Source organism: Dromaius novaehollandiae, unplaced genomic scaffold (assembly GCF_036370855.1).
Source record: "Dromaius novaehollandiae isolate bDroNov1 unplaced genomic scaffold, bDroNov1.hap1 HAP1_SCAFFOLD_32, whole genome shotgun sequence".
Lineage (NCBI taxonomy): Eukaryota > Metazoa > Chordata > Aves > Casuariiformes > Dromaiidae > Dromaius > Dromaius novaehollandiae.
The window spans coordinates 282,869-299,498 of NW_026991447.1; the positions used below are offsets into that span (position 1 = coordinate 282,869).

The following is a 16,630-nucleotide window of genomic DNA, read 5'->3' on the forward strand; positions in this document are numbered from 1 at the left end:
TGCCCTTCCCACGATGCGAACAGGCTATTATCGGAGCCTTGCATATGGAGGGAAATCTTCCTCACTTGTTCAGCATCACACTCACCTCTACAGCCTTGGGCTCTACTGCCAACAAGAAGTAATCAGACCTCTGAGATTTGCCATGCTGGATCAGTCACTAAATTGGGCTGAGTAATTCCCTACCCAGGTGGCAGGACAGGGGGAACCAGCTGTCAGCGCTAAGCAGCAGGGCTTGGCTGTCCACTTTGCGAGGGCACCCACGCCTGCATGGCATTGCTTACGCCACCATTAAGAGTACATTCTCAGCACGCAGCAAACAGGCATGCAGCAACGTTTCTGAGGACACGGGCTGCAAAGCACAGGCTGAGGTTGTCGTAGCACAAAAAAGAAAAGGCTGAGCTCATGTTTCAAAGGCAGGCCTGCAGCAGGCCAGATCCTGTCCAGCCCCCACACCCACCCCTGCAAAAGCAGAAGTTGAAAGCTGCTCTAACTGGAGAGATTTCAAGTGAGATCACTCTTCTTTGTACAGGGCTGCAGAGATTTAAGAGGTTTTCCTTCCCAAAGGGTGGTAAACACCCCACTAGACAGGCTAATTCTGTAGAGAAGAAAAAAATCCCCGTTTAAAGCCATTCAACAAGTTATGATGTTAGAAACCAGCACTCTACAAACTGCTTTCATTCTTTGCTGGGTTTGCAGAGCTCTACATATCTTCCAGGGCCGCAAAAGTGGATTTAAGCTGCTGACAACAGGCTTGCTTTTAGCAGCTCAGAGTTCAAAGGCCCTAAAGACCCCATGTGAGAAAGCACTGGCCTGTTCAGTGTCCTCGATTTCAGTGCCACAGCCTGCCGGCACTTGTTTTTATGGGATGTCGGCAAAGAGTAACCGCACACTCGTGTGCCTGCAGGGCACGGTAAGCGTTGTCCTCCCCTCTGGAGGCAAACGCAGCAGGCTTTGCATCTGGGCAACCACCCTCAAGAGTCAACTCAGTGGAGCAGGCAGGTTTAGTCTTACATACCTGAGCAGAAAAGGATGCTCAGCACCATGTCCTATAAGGGGGACACCTCATCTTGAAAGGTTTTATCATTCAGCCATTTTACCATACAACAAGCAAACATGCTAAGGATTGCTGAGTCTTGGCACAGGGCCCACTGTGTTCAAGTGCTGCCTTTTAGGGGCGAACTGACTGTTCAAGAACTCTGCAACCACCAGCCAGCAACAAGCACGAGGCCAAGTCGCAGGACAAGTCTCACTGAATAACACCCTCTAGACAGGAGAAGTTTTCAGGCAAAGTCTGGTTCCTCCCCTCACCTAGACAAGAAGAGGCCAGGAGCTGTTCTAGGCAAATCCTTTGCTGAGCTGTCAGCTTTATGTACTTGTACGCCCACTGACCTACGTAGAGATTGAAGGAGAGAGACCTGCAGTTAAGTAAATAGAAAGAAAGCAAGCCTCAGGCATGCCAACATACTGGAAAGGAGCAGCTCTGGTTTAGGATCCCTACCAAGACGTTTCCAGGTTTTAGAGGCGGAAAAAGAGGTGTTAATTATAATTGTATCTTGTTTTCCTCTAGCTCAGGCAGAGCAGACACTTCAGTCAGTGCCGTTCTGCAGGCAATGGGTCAGGAGCGAGGAAAGTTGTTTCCAGTCACTTCCAGGAAGAAAAGTTAACACTGCAGAACAACTTCTGTGAAAGGGATTGTCCTCTGACCACAGCTCCTCCTCATATCTGCTAGTCTTACCCCTCTGACAACAAATCAAACATTCAAAGGCAGCCATAAGCTCCCTCACAGCTCTCCATGCTCTTGTTTCTGAGATATTTTGAACTGCACCTGCACACATCCCCGCAGCCTCCTTTCCCAAGGAGTTGTAGGAGCTCGACACTTATCAAATCAATAAGATGCAAGAGAGCCCAGCTCTGGGAGGAGCAGCAAGCAGGTCACTTTCAGGATCATCCAACAGCACATCAATGCTCTTCACATACATTTTCACAGGGACACTTTCACTAACTCGTTTTAATTAACACAAATCCTTCAAGTCCAGAACAAAGCCATTAAATACAGAACAAGGAACCAAAAGCCACTGCAACCCCCACACAGCCCAAGCAGAAGATGCAAGATCACGTCATCTGTAAAGGACTGCACACAGGAATCGTGACACAATGCTCCCCCTTGCACATGCTCGAACTGACAGAACCGAACTTGCTCAACACAAAAGGACCACTCAAACAGATATTTCTGCAAGCATGCCAAAAACCCAAACATCCCGTAAAGCAACACAGAGCCCTCCCACAGCTCATGAACCCAACCTGCAGGAGCCATTGGCCTACCATGTGCTGGAACAGCAGCAGTCTTACCTATTTGCAGGCGAGTTGAGGCCTCCGCTGCCCAAGGAAGAGGTGGACAGGGTCGTTGCGACAGAGTCGCTGTTAGCTTCGTCTACCGGCAGCGTCCTGGGCAGGAGATCTGGACGACCAAGGTGGGAACCTGGGTTAAAGCACAGACTGTTCCATCATCGGTGCAACAAGTAGGACCATGGGGCATGAGTTCCCACACTAGCCACGGGTCGAGATCTGCGCTGGATCCCATCAGAGACATCTAAAACACTCGAGGACAGAAGAACCAGCCCTGCATTCAGTTCTCTGCTCTGAATCTAAGTCTCCACAGCACTATCTAGTTCAGCTTCTCCACTGACTCAAACCCCCAAGGGCCTGAGCTGTTGGGAACAGACCATACACACAGGGACTGCCACACAGCCTCAACCAGTTTCCCATGTGAGTGGGGGCCACTGGATGCTTGGAGGAAGCTGAAAGATCCTACGAAGACAGATGAAGTAGTACCTGGTCTCATCCTGGTTGTGAGCAAAGACTGGCTTTTACTGAAACATGAGGTTCCTCATCCTGTCCCGCATTTGATGCAACAGAACACTTGGAAACAGCCAAGCTGCTCCTCCTCCTTTTTTAATCTTGCCAGTTTCTTTGCCTCAGCAGCTTCCTGAGGCAATTAGTTCGACAAGATAATTATGCCAAATGAAAAAACCATCTCCCTACAGTTTGTTCTCCTCACATCAAGGAAATCAGGTTAGAAGGATCCTCCCAAAAATGCATCAATGGACTGTGAGGGGCACAAATGAAGGGCTCACTGCCCCTCTGGACCTCCTTAGTGCCCTCAAAATGCACCTTGGTGTATTACAGGTATGGCCCCCATCTGGTTTCACACACCCACAATCCCAGAAAACAGGTCGCCTAGCAAGTCTACAAAACAACAGGGAGGTGTCTTGCCCAGTGCAGGAGGCAGCAAGCTTTGATGACAAATACAAGCTTAAAAAGAGCTTTTTGTTGTTTTTGTTTGTTTAAGTCCAGGCACCAACCTTGTTCCACATCCACCTCTGTTGTTACTTGTGCTTTTGTCTCGTATGACATGTGTGACAGGGAAGGCGCTCCTCCTTGACAGCTCCTCCGAGGAACTGTTGTGCCAGACCGGCTCTTCTTAGAAGGAGAAGGCTTTACTTAAAGACAAAAGCCAAGACAGCACTTTACTAATGCATTCTTCTCAGGAAGGAGTAAAAGACCCAACACAGCAACTTTTCAGTGACAGAGTCTGACATAAGTGCTGTGCTCTGAAGGAACATGCTAAATGATGAAACAGCTCCTGTAAGGTCACATCTGTGTGGCAAGAACAAACTAGGAGGAAGCAAGAGGTGACGCAGCACAAGGACTTCCAAAAGCTCTTACATGTTGTCATTCATCTTCCCAAACCACAGCTGCCGAGCAGGGAGAAGCAGAATTGAACCAGAAGCAATTGTGGGGGTGCCTCTGCACAGAGGTACTTACATGGTATTTTCTTGAACGCTGTGTTGCACATGAACCTTTGGAACCTTTCCGCATAGAAGCTGGGTCTGTGCACAGATACAGTGTCCTAAGAAAGTCCAAGGGACAAACATTAATGTGCAAATCTGAATTAACAGGTGTTCAACTTGTTGATGTAGATGAACAATACTACTAACACCCACGTTTTTGAGGGTACCTAGAAAGTATTCCTTTTATGTAAAGGGGCAACCACAGACATGCCTTTAAAACGCAGGATCCTACGCCCAGAAGGACCAAGAACAGGAGACAGTTTAAAGAGACATTGGTATTACTGCTGAAAGTTAGAAGGCGTATTTTTGTTACTTACTCCGTCATGTACAAGGGCTTTCCAAGAGTGCTCCAACTTCTTGATAAATCTGACAAAGGAGAGGATTAAGAACAATTTTAACCCCAGGTCTCCATAATCTGCATTGTATCATGCTCACTCAGTGCCAAGCCTGGCTTCTGACCACAGTCGCAGACACATCCCAAACTACTAATTATTTTGGCTTTAGATTCTCTTAATTACCCCATTTCTCCAAGACTGTTCCACAGACACCTGGACTGATCTCTGGCCATACCTGCACACTCTCACAAGGTGGGTGGTTTTGCTCTCCTTACCCTGCCATTCAGTCCCACACTTCCCTTATACCAGCTTTCCTCACCGCACCCTTCTGAGAGCTCATTAATTCAGTAGAAAACTGTCCCATCTTCGCTGGGTGAGTGAATCAAGTGACACTGAAGGCAGGTCCAAAAAGCAACGGAGTCAGCACAAGCTGAGAGAGAAGGAGAGTTGGAGCAGAACAAGTCCTGCCCCTTATGGCCATAAGATCAGCCCTTCACATCTCATGAAACCACAGCTTCAGTGTTTCAGGGCAAGATACCCAAGGGGAGAGTTTCACAGGCAGAGTTAACATGGGCAGTTAACTTGCAGTGACTTTGACAGGGACTTTACGTATGTAACCTTGCACATTTTGCATTTTAATAGAAATAAAGTCTTGCAGCTATTTTTTGTTTCACACAGAGGAGTGGTTATAGCCGTTTTAGGCCACCACCTATTTTTTTCCTTGCCACTTCCTGCACACTCCCTGTATACAATAACCACAGCACAGAAAAAAACTTAATGAGAATAAATCTATTCTGGGAACCTGAAGTAAACACAGTAAATAAGACCCACAAAGTGATCCCAAAATGCCAACATCAAACAAAAAAAGAAATTAAGGTGGTCAATAAAAAAAAAGTTTATTTGTGTCTGAACTATTTCTTGAAAGCCAATCTTGATGCCCAAAGCAAGGGCAAACGATGCTGTAAAGTGGAACTTCACCCTTTGGTAATACACAGCTGTCATTAAAGGTTTCTTACCTGTAGGACTGCAACACATCAATGATGCCAATGTACAGAAGCAGTCTCTCCCCCTTTGCGTTGCGGGCTGGAATGCCTCCCATCCTAGAAAAGGGCAGGGCAAAAAACATGAAACAGTATTTTCACACCCCGCTGCCTCTCTCATGCGGCCTGGCATGGGCCGAGTACTGTGTTATTTAGCTATTTAACAGGTGTCAACGTGCAGGAGGCACCTACTGTTGAGCTAACAAATTGGGGAAGACAAGTCAAAGCAAAATGCTATTTTGGTAAGTTAGCTAAACCTCTTAAGAACTGATCCCCTTTTCCCTCTGTATGCCGATTTTATTGTAGATGAGGATTGATTAATCCCAACTCGCCCATGAGAAGAGATGAAGAAGCAGTAAGTGCATCTACTACTGTCCACACTGAAGATGGCAGCTGGACTTTATGGGCCGTTAGTCCAGCAAGGCAATTACTATGCCTCAGAGAGGGATGGAAATAATTGTTCAAAGCTGCAAATAACCATTGGGCAGAGACAACTCAAAAGCCACCTGGAAATCCAGAAAGCATTCTGTATATTACGGAAGAGGAATTGAAGCCAAATGCTTCGTATGAAAAGTAATGACATCAAGACCTCTGCCCAGTGCGACAGCAATCATATACAGCCCACTCTGCATCTAAATTTGGTCTTCATTAGCCAAGCTTAGATTTTACCCCTCACTCCTCACAATAATGGAGCAGCAACACCAACACAGACTTACTGGTCATCAGTTTCTATGGTGCCACCTCGCCGGGCCTCTCCTTGGATAGACTCCATGGCTGTGGAATAGAGGGCCTTCTGGGCAGCTGGTCGTCGTGTATCAGTCTGGGATGTCCCATCTGCCATCGCGTGCTCTCTCTGTGCCTGATCAATGTTATGTATTGCCACAAGCAAACTGTAATCCATGATTTTAAAACTCTGCAGGACCTGGGCAGGAAGTCAACAAAGGCTTATTCAGTATTGCAAACCCAGGGAAACTGTCGGAGCAGATGGTTTCACAAGCGTAGTCAGCATTTTTGCTGAGAGCCCAGAGTATACTGAGGGGATGGCTTTTAATCCGCAGCTTGTGCACACCCAGCTCATCTATAGGTGCCAAAAAGGGTTACAGGAAAGCCACTGTTACTCTTCTTGTGCAGACGGGGATCCAAGCTAGAAGACACTGACTTCTGCACAGCTACCCAAAGGCAGTTCAGAACTTGAAACTGGACTCAGTCCAGCAATCCTGCCCCTCTCCCAGAATCTTGCCCTACTCCAGAGCACAATCTTGGCAGAGGGAGGGAAGAGACTGCTTCCTCTCCCTCTAGAGGCTGCGCTGAGCTTAATTCAGATTGGAAACATGGAAGCAAACTGTGCTCCAGGTCCTGTTTTTTGTCCATGCCACTGCCACCACCACCCACACAAAATAAATAAATAAATAAAAATAAAAGAGAGAGTTCTCTAGTTAACACCCCAGGCAGAGGCTGCAAGGATGGTGGCTGCTGCCCACTTTTCTTGGGAAAGGCTCAGGAAAGGGAAAGAACTCTCCACACTGCCCCTCACTTACCAAACAGTCTCTCTGTAATGTTTTGCACAAAGCATTATACATGTCAGAGTCTAAAAACAGGCCATCAGGGATATCCTGCATAAAATCCAGGTCCTTGTAGGTTGGGAAGACCTTCTCCCGCTCCTTCTGGGATGCTCGGCGTTTGTAAGTGGAGCCCTTCAGGTCATACTTGAGGTGCATTTTCACAGAGCGTGGCAGCAGGTTGTTCATCACGACAATGCGGATGTTCTTGCCCCCAGCCTGGACACAGTACAAGCCGTAGAACTTTGGCAGCAGCGTCCTTGGGTTCTGGTTCAAGTTCTGAAATGCCAAAGAGACAGAAACGTTTTCAAAGCCATTCTGGTGATTCACGTGCCAGTTTGAGGAGTTATTTGCTCCTTCTTGTGCCTCTACATTGAAACACAGCTGGCAAGGAGTTCAAGCAATTGCCAAAGAAGCCAAGAGGCAAGGTGAACACAGGGAACAGATGGGTGATGCCTACAGTTATTAACAACTTCTTTGCAAAGCTGAATGGTTCAGATAAAGCTCATAAATGCAAAAGGAATTTGTTGCTCACTCACACAATCACCTGCCAGAGGCTAAGCCAGGGAATCTTCAGGGTAGAGGATGGTTTTGTGCTTAGCTTTTTTAAATTTGGCACTTAGGTCAAGCTAAGTATATTAGGATAGGGATTGATCTAAAACTGATGGGTGCAGAAGACACTAGACAGAATTTTGAAGAAAAACAATGTGGTTCTGGGATACAATCAAAGCAAAAATACTTGTGGGTCCAGAAGCAGTTTAGGGAATTCAGCTAGCAACCCCGACAGCATTAAAAATTCCAAGGCACTTCTGTAAATTAAGGATATCTCCTGGCTAGATTCCCATTCACAGAGGTGGCTTATAAGGGCCTGGCTGGACACGAAAACAGAACAGTCAAATCACACACATATTACATTTCAGGGTGGGATCTGATTTTGCTCCAGGACTGAGAAGGCCTTTTTTTGCTGTAACCACATTTATAAAATTAACATGCCTTTATTCCCAAAGCTGCTGCCTCTATATATAGAAACTTAAAATCAGAGTTCATCAACAGGATACTTCATCTTTGCAGACAGACCCAAGTATAGGCCCGAGAAGGGGAAGGGAAACAGAAGTGCAGCTTTGCAAGACAAAGTACCACGGGCGTGACTCTGTGCGGCAACTACCTCGAGGCAGCAATAAGCAGTTCACGGTTGGTCACAAAGCAGCCCGCAAGCCTCCAAAAGAGTCCAAGTTGCAAGGTGTAGTGCAAGACTTCTGCGCAGCGCGCAAGACTTGTGATACCCAGGTAGCCTGTGTTACTCAGCAACCGTCTTTGTCACCGTTGTCACTGGGCAGTTGAGACGGAAGAAGGACTGGCACCCAGCTTTGCACAGCTACTCTCGATCAGCTGAGGCACAGATCAAACCTCCACACGCATCTACCAGGCAATACGCAGCAACATCTGTCCTGTTCGTGCCTTCGGGGACCCCTCTCCTAGCTTGCGGAGGAAGCCTCACCCAAGTGACTTACCATGTAGTAGCCAGGTAGCAGCTTCTGCAAGAACTCTGCCTCTTTGTGCTGAACGGTTTTGATGATAAACTCATCATCGCTGGATACGTAGAAGAGGGATCCACTGGCCCCAGAGTTTGAAAGTTCAATGAGTGGATCATTGCACAGCGAGTACTGAGGAAGACAGGATGAGAAAAGCAGAGGTGAAAGATCAACAGGAAACCTGAGTGCACAGGCTCTTCCTTTTAAACATTAACAGAGGCAAACCCTAGGGACATAGGCAGCATCCACCGCCATGCTTGCCATGGGGCCACACAGCACTCCATGGCACTGACAGGGCAGAAGAGGACAAGCCACCAGTCACAGAACATGCAACGAAATGGAACCTAGCCCAACCAACAACATACCAGATAGTCATCCGGTCGGATCCCAAACAGCTCCCGGAAATAGCGAAATGCCACTGGAGCATAGGTTTTGAACCGGAAGTCATTGTAGTGATGAGCTGGGGTCAGGTTACTCCCTTCACTGATCAAAGGGAGAAGCACACACACAAGTATTGGTATCTGAAAGGCTTCTTAAGAGACTGCCCCAGAAGTGATCACCCACTGGCTGGCTTTAACATACCCAAAGGCTAGAAAGCACCCACCCAAAAGGGACACATCTAGGCACACACAAAAGCAAACTGGCATTTGTTCACACAACCAATGGTCTGTCATGTACAGGGAAGAGCTGGGGTTCTTCAGAAACAGAAGACAGCAGACAGGAACCAGAGCTGATCTGTAAGCAGTACGTTCAGCAGCTCTGCTCAGGAAAGCTGTGCTCACACCTGGGTCAACTGTTCGAGTTTGGTGCTGCTTCCTAACACGCAAGTAGGGTTAGGAACTAGTGCTGCTGCTCACCACCAAGTACAGCAGAGAGGAGAACACAAGCACTGACCTTGGGAAGAAAATACTTTCTACTACGTAGAAATCTTGCATGAGAACATCTCTTTCAGGTTTGGTGCTCAAGCTTCCAACTGTGTGTGTAATGCCCAGCTGAATGGCACCTTTCAAGGCAGATGAGGTTGTCTGGTGGGGCAGGAAACAAATGAGTTAGACATGACGTGGAGCAGCATATTGCCAACAGGTATGAGCAGAGTTTCGAGAGAAGGAAAAAGAGCCACAAGTTTAAGTCAGCTAGGGTATTTTACACCTACTGGCACCGGCTTCTTTTATTTTTTCTCATTGACTAACATCACTTTGGCTGCCTTGTCCCATAGCAGTTTGAAAAGCGTGCACAAATGACTAGACATAAGTAAGCTGTGACGACAAGATGTTGAAGGTGCTGCCAAACTAGGGAATATCCTATTCACCCAGGAACCTGTCTACATCCCTGACCACATCCTACTTGATTCTTCTGCTCTGGGTGGCAGAGTTGACTGGAATCACCATGCAGCTGGTCCTCCAAAGACTGGATTTCCTCCTCCCACCGTGCTCATCTCAACATCCTACAGTCAGAGGGAGAAGATATCCAGGGACAGGTTATCTTGTGCCTCCTCTGAAAATAAAACAGGCTTCCTGTCACCTTGGTCTGCCAGGTCTTGGGATGACATGGTTCAAAGTTTGACATTCTTCAGCTTGGGCACAGACTCAGGTCTTCAACAGGGCCACATGGCCAGCACACAACACACTTCTGCTCCAGCATTATGTCATCCCTCTGTTTGACTCTTTTGCTAGACTGTGGTTCTTTAACACTAAACGGCTCACTGTCATTTTAAAATAAGGAGAAGCAAAGACACGAATCCCGCTCCTGCATCCTCTGCATGGACTGTCCAAGAACAACATAGGGCTGGGTTCTTGTAACAGCTACTTACATCAAGAAGTCCTCTTCTGTCTATAAAGCACAGGATCTCTTCTCAGACCAGAGACATGCCTTGATCCAGCTCATGCTATGGGCTGTCCTTCCCTGCACAGCCAGCTAAGACCTGCTCAACACCTCTAATATTAATTCCCTGAGCATGGAGACATGAACTCTGCTGCAAAGCCTGCTGGAAATGTTGAGGCTGCAGAGCAGGTGCAAGTTGGATTTGTGCGCTGCAGCTTGTGGATATTTCACTTGGCTTATACATAAAGCAACTGAGTCCAGAACAAGATCCAGGGCTCATGATCCAAATAGCTTGTGTCTTTCCTCAAGCTAAACAAAGCTCAGCCCCCTACCACATGCAAGAAATCACTGTAGATCAAAGCATTTGGCAACAGAGGGATATCTCAGCATCTGAGACCAGATTTGAGGGATAAATATTTCACGCTTTTTCCCAGACACGCATTCTCCATGAAACCTTGTGAAATGGACACTTAACTGTTTCTTTCCTATCATAGCTATAAGATCTGCTTATGGTTACCTGAAGAGAGCAATGAAAACTTGCTGCAACCCCACCTTGTCATCAGACAACATCCTTTTTTACTTCAGCTATCTGTTTTACTTCAGTATTTGCTGGGGAAGGAAGCAGAGTTTGATTACGCTTTCCTTCCTTAACTCTCTTCAGGCTGAAGTCACTTGCAAACTGAGATCTGAGTTCAGCATGCTCAGCCCACCTAGTCGTACTTAAGCCCCAAGGACAGTCCTACTGTTGAGAAACCTAAGTTATGAACACAGCACAGCATTGCTCCCTTTTTTGTGAACACAGGCCCACAGGGTCAGGTTGCCAAGGAACAAGTATTTTTCTCTTCTATTAGCCAGCAAGATCAGCAGAGCAGCTGGCTGCCTGTTTACAATTGCTTTTACACAGCAAAGAATTATAAAAACAACTTACGACCTCTGGAAAAGCAGAGGGTGAAAAAGGACAGACTGTCCATTAGTTTCGTTGCCAGATAAACCCCATGTAGTGTCCCACCAGGTTTCTGAGATCCTTGCAAGCAAGCATTTCAGGCATTTATATTGGCTTTTATCTTCTCTCTACTAATGCTGCTGTCAACTTTCTACCTCTGAACTTGCTGGGAAACTGGAAGCCAGATTCCAAACTTAAAGACACGAGCAATTTCAAAAGGCGCTATAACAAAAGCCAGCTTCTGTAGAAACACCAGTTGAATTCCTCCCATTCACTCCAATCCCTTAACAGATAGGTACGTAAGTACATCTGGATTAGAGATTTCAGACCAGAAGCTGCACTTACGTAAAGCAATGAAATGCCTGTGCCAAATCACTATCCATTTAAAACGTACCCTAAAACTAATCTCATTTCAGAGAAAGTTGGCACATCCCGATGAAGTCCAACAACCTGGAAGGAGCATCCACAAAATACCCACATTTACAGGCTTGTTAAAAAAAAAAAAAAACCCACACAGACAAACTCCCCTTTGTCAAGCAAATTCCAGTAATGCCACAAGATCTGTAGAAGCTATTGTGCCCAGAAAGCACCCAGTAAATCAGAAGAGGCCTAAGAAGTGTTGCTAATGGGCAAAGTTTAAAAATAATTCCCTCTTTAGAAGGCTACAGCAGAGAAGCTGTCTGCGAAGTACACACTCAGTCCTTTGATTTTTCACGCTTGGAAGGCTGTGCTCCCTTTGAGATCATCTTCAGCAACTCACAGGCGTTACCCACCACCTAATGCTGAACCTCGCCAGACACGCTGGTGTTCTGGGCAGCATTTGTGTTGCAAACAGGAGAAGGACGTTTAGATGAGTTGTGCAAGAGGCAACCCACCTTTTTATAGGTAGTCTCCCCTGTGGAATCCACTCCTCTATGCCCCTTCTTTATTGTCTGTGAGCCCGGCTGTCCAGAAGAACCTGGCATCTAGGATGGCAGAGAAAGATAGTAAGAACTAAGAATTTAAAGAAAAACAGTGTCTTAGAGGCCTATGTCTGCCCAGAACCACATGGCATAACTTTGCTATTCTCAAAGATGGAAACTGTGAAGTGCATGCTACTGAAGCCCCAGGTCCCTACATGCATGTGAAAGGAGGAGGATACCATATAGGCTCATCTTCAGAAATACAATGGCATTAAAAGGCTTTCAAAGAACTGACTGGCTTCTCCTATATGATTCAGGCCTGGAAACTAAGTGGAGAAATATCTTCATGTAAGACCATCTGGGTTTGCTCTTATACAAGGAAGGAGTCTGGGGTTTTGTTTTATTTTTTCCTCATCACCAGCATCATAAATGGACTGTCTCTGAGTTCAGACCAACCACAACTGCTTGCCATACTTTCCTTCACCTCAGTTTGCGCCCCGTGACAATTCATGCCTGACTCATTGCCTTCTGCTTAACACACTGGTGTTTCTTGGTCCAAATGAACTGAAATTCTTGCTTTTGGCAGAGTACCTATTCAGTGTTTTGGTGGTACAAGTAGTGTTCAGTTTCAGGATAAGCTGGATTTTTAAGTGGTGGTTCTCCTTGTAAGGAGAGATCCTCTCATTTCCCAAACGAACTTCTCCACCTTACTGCAACCTTACCAATGCCTGGTCTGCTACTTGTGCTCCGTTCATATTTAAGCCTGAAAGGAGGCATTTTGAGCCATACCTTAGAGGGCATTCTCTTAGCTAGGGAACATACACCAGCTTGTCAATCAGGAACTTACCTCTGAGGTGAGTGACTTCTTGAAAGTAGATGATCCTGTCAAAACAATAAAGCCACACTTAGAAAAAAAATTATGCATTATTACGCATCACCAAAAAGCTTGACATTCTGCTTTGGTTTGAATGTTTTAAACCATCTAAAAAGCACTGACTCACGTTTGATTTCTCCCTAGCTTCTCCTCTTACAGCAGCAAGAATTTTTGTCAAGCCACAAGGAAATGCTATTCCGCTTACCACTCGCCCATCCAAACTCAGTTTTGTGTCGATACCACAGTACAACCTTTGGCTATCGTCTGCTTTCCCCAGGTCAGCTGGATTCCAGGAATTCTTGGGCTGTGCACGAACACGCAGGACCAAATTCAGAGGTGGTATCAGCTGAAGTAACTTTCCCAACTTCCATGGAGTTACACAGCTTTGCAGAATTACTGCCATCTATTAATTAGAACTGCTGCATCCAGCGAGGGCCAAATACTCTTCAGTCAAGCTCTGCAGTGTTACAGGAGAGGTGACCACACTTTATACTGAACTCATCTCCAGGACCTTTTAGTAAAAGGCCCAGATCAAGCCTTCCACTTGAAACCAAGCCCAGAAACTTTCAGACAACAGTGGTGTTAAATGACACTGAGATGATGTACTAGCTTGTATCTTTTAAGCTTGGATTCCAGTCTTGGTTTCTTTTGGATATGGGAGGGAAAAAAAAGCAATTACATGATGCTGACCCTTTGCGAAGTTTGTCTATACCGCAAAACCACCAGACAGATGGAGACCAGCACTGGCAAGGCCAAGAACTTGCAGGACAGAGACACTGCCCTCACCAGGAGGATGCATAAAACAGTCATTTGCTTTTTGCCCTCAGTCCAAAAAAAGGCAGACAGGCTCTTTATTTTTTCCGTCTCAGACACAACAGCAGATTCTTTATGCGGCAGCCACGACCACAGTCTTATAAAACCGCTCCCTCCCCTCCAATGGTGACACCCGCATCGTACCAAGGGGTAAGCAGAGAGTTTCTTTCCCACAGATGCAGTAATTGTTTTACCAGATTTTTAGCGTTGCTCCATTACTTCATTACAGCAGCTCTGAACCCATCCACTACTCCTTTAGCAGAGAAGTAAGCCCCTTTGATTTGAGTATTACGGGCAGTGTAAAGACTCACACTGTGATTTCATCAAGCACCACAGCTCTACAAAAATCGCATTTCAGCAAAAGGAACAGAGGTACTTAACAGCAAAATCCAGCAGTCCTCTGATCCCCTTATCAAATGATCAAAGTTCTCATTTCAATACATATTAAACAAGCAAACAAGAAAGAAAAATCTGTGACAAACGCTTTTTTGCTAAACAAAGCAAGTGTGGCTTTAACCATCTTTCACCACCTCCCGATCTCCCTTTAAAGACAAGCAAGTTTGTCCTGACAAGCTCTGATTTCTAGGTTTGAAGTTTCTCACGTCGGGCTCTCCGTCCCCATCCTTGCAAACACAGTCTGTGCTCCGCAGAAAGAGCGGGCGCCGATGCCACAGCTCCACGTGCTTGCAACGGCTCGTGGCTACGCAGGCCGGCGGGGCAACAGATGGGCAATTCCACGCTTGGTTGGAGCTGCCTGCGCTGCCAAGGCCTTGCCAGGCTCTCACAAGCTCTTGCAACCTTTTGCCACTGCTCAGTTGGACATCTGATGCTCCCAGAATTTCTATGGGCTCAAATTTGGGGGGATTTCATTGTTACTTCAGTGGTGAACTCTGGTCTGGATGGGGATCTTGACAAGACCTCAGGCCTGCTCGAAGTCCGCTGCAGACAGTAGCTCAAAGCCATGAGTATCACTAGCATCGGACCTACCATCCTCATGCCAGGAAGCCCCAAACAAGGCTACCCACCAGACAAGAGCCCCAATAAATCACTTACTTTCCTTCCCCTCGTTACAGACCAGAACAGATTTGGGAGCAGCGAGCATCTCCCAGCAGAAGGAAGCTTCTGCACAGTTTATTACCGCTCGGAGAAGTCAGCACCCTGTTTTAGTGTGTTAATAAGACACCAATAAAGCCTGATTCCATCGCCTTCCAGCACAGGACACTGCTTTGCCACAAGGCTTTTGAACTTGCCATGATCCATCGGGACACAGGGAGGGAGGACACGTCCCAGGCATTACAGCACAACACCTGCTCAATAGCAATTAAACCCCATTTCCTTTTCAAGTAAGCGATTGCATAAATCAGGACCTCCAAAAGCCCCAAGATTCAAGCAATCCTGAAGCAGCACCACCAGCCTCGTCACCTTGGAGATTAGCTGTGTTAATATTTCATCTTCCATACAAACTTGTATTCCATGAGGATTTGACTACAGCGCTCTCATCAGCGGACCCAGCAGCAAGTCTGCCATACTGCCTTAATCACACGCAACAAATATTAAAAGAATATAAAACAAGCCTCAGCTGAAAGAATTAGCATCCCAGGGGCACAGAGGATTCGAGCAGTATTTGAACAAAAGCATACAGCATATCAGTGCAGCGCTGAGAGCCTCCACTTCACCTACCCCTCTTTTTCCTTCCCTCCCTGCTAGAAAGATCACTTTCATTCTGCAGAAAGCTCTTCTTTCACATAATTATTTGGGAAGCAACTCCAAAGCGCCTCTAAATCAGAGGCCGACGATGAGAAAAAGTTAGTCAACAAAGGAAAGTCGCTGCATGCGGTCACAAGCCTCGGTCCCGGTCCCAACACACCCCGTTTCCGAGGCAGGAAGCACCCCTCCCTCCCACCGCTTTCCAGATGAGTTTGCTGCTGATTGGGAAAGAGGCAATTCCTGTTTGCCCACGACAAAAGCGCTTATTCACACTCCAAGTGCAGGAACGAATATGCAGCTGATGGGCAGCTCCAAGACCCGACTGCGGCTACAGACCGGTGTATTACCCGTCTCTCTGCAAGCGCTGGAACTGCCTGCAAACACAAGCTTTCTTGGTTATTGAAAGTGTCACTAGCTGAGGTCAGAACAAAACTCAGAGGTTTCCATATGAAAAGCTGTCAGTTAGCATCTCCACCCTTTTTCCTCTTTGTATTATTGAAGGCAAATAATAAGTCTGAAATAATACTGAAGGCCAATAATACACATTTTTTTCCACACTGCTTGGAGAAGTGAAGGTGTTAAATTCCATGGCATAAAAGCAACAAAACAAAATCATTTCAAAAAAGCTTAACCTGATACTTCTAGATCTGTTTATATGTATCTTTAAGATAAAATTAAAACATTCTGACCCAGACTGGCCACTGTTAAGAGATCCAAACAGTTAATTCTGGCAGGTCTCTTTAGGACAAAGGGAACAGACCGGGGTTAGAAACTCATTACGTCCAAAAATGAATTCATTATGTCCCCAAAAGTTTCCTTTTTCTTTCTTTCATGATTCTGGGACCAATCCCTAAGGACAATTTCAGAGCATTCCTCCGAGCTTGATTCAGCTTCCAGTAAACAGCTAAGTAAATAGCCGTCTGCCTTCCTTTGGCCTTAGCTGTCCTGGATTATTTTCAGCCAGCACAGATAGTATATTCTTACCATCCATGAAATAAATACTACAATAAAAGCTAAACAGAAGCTGTGGTGATGGCACCTAGTCAAATGGTTTGGGCAAACATTTTGTTGAAAAGAGCATGTAACGAGACATTCAGGTCAGATCCTCACTTAACTCGTTTTTTCTATCAAACACACACACTAATTTGATTTAGCCAGGACAAATACCCGCTTCACTCTATTTTTAAACAGAGCTGCTCTGACAGATTTTAGCTGCGCCTCATGTTTTAGACAAAAATAAAAAGTGAAAACGT

General features: G+C 46.2%; 1 protein-coding gene across 3 annotated transcripts in view; it reads right to left on the bottom strand.

Annotated features, from left to right (window-relative positions):
* The window catches only part of LOC135326611 (phosphatidylinositol 4-phosphate 5-kinase type-1 alpha-like), a 30,596-nt gene that overhangs the window by 4,439 nt on the left and 9,527 nt on the right, over positions 1-16,630 (bottom strand). For 2 of the 3 annotated variants that reach the window (XM_064504429.1, XM_064504428.1), the window contains exons 2-13: positions 12,831-12,865; positions 11,957-12,046; positions 9,212-9,342; positions 8,683-8,800; positions 8,297-8,449; positions 6,765-7,064; positions 5,943-6,148; positions 5,203-5,286; positions 4,169-4,217; positions 3,826-3,910; positions 3,363-3,500; positions 2,350-2,479 (exon numbers count right to left, since the gene is read on the bottom strand). In XM_064504429.1, coding sequence (XP_064360499.1) covers positions 2,350-2,479; positions 3,363-3,500; positions 3,826-3,910; positions 4,169-4,217; positions 5,203-5,286; positions 5,943-6,148; positions 6,765-7,064; positions 8,297-8,449; positions 8,683-8,800; positions 9,212-9,342; positions 11,957-12,046; positions 12,831-12,865 — 1,519 coding nt within the window. Of the gene's footprint in view, positions 1-2,349; positions 2,480-3,362; positions 3,501-3,825; positions 3,911-4,168; positions 4,218-5,202; positions 5,287-5,942; positions 6,149-6,764; positions 7,065-8,296; positions 8,450-8,682; positions 8,801-9,211; positions 9,343-11,956; positions 12,047-12,830; positions 12,866-13,062; positions 14,682-16,630 lie in introns of those variants that run through there. The other variant, XM_064504430.1, reaches the window with a different exon arrangement.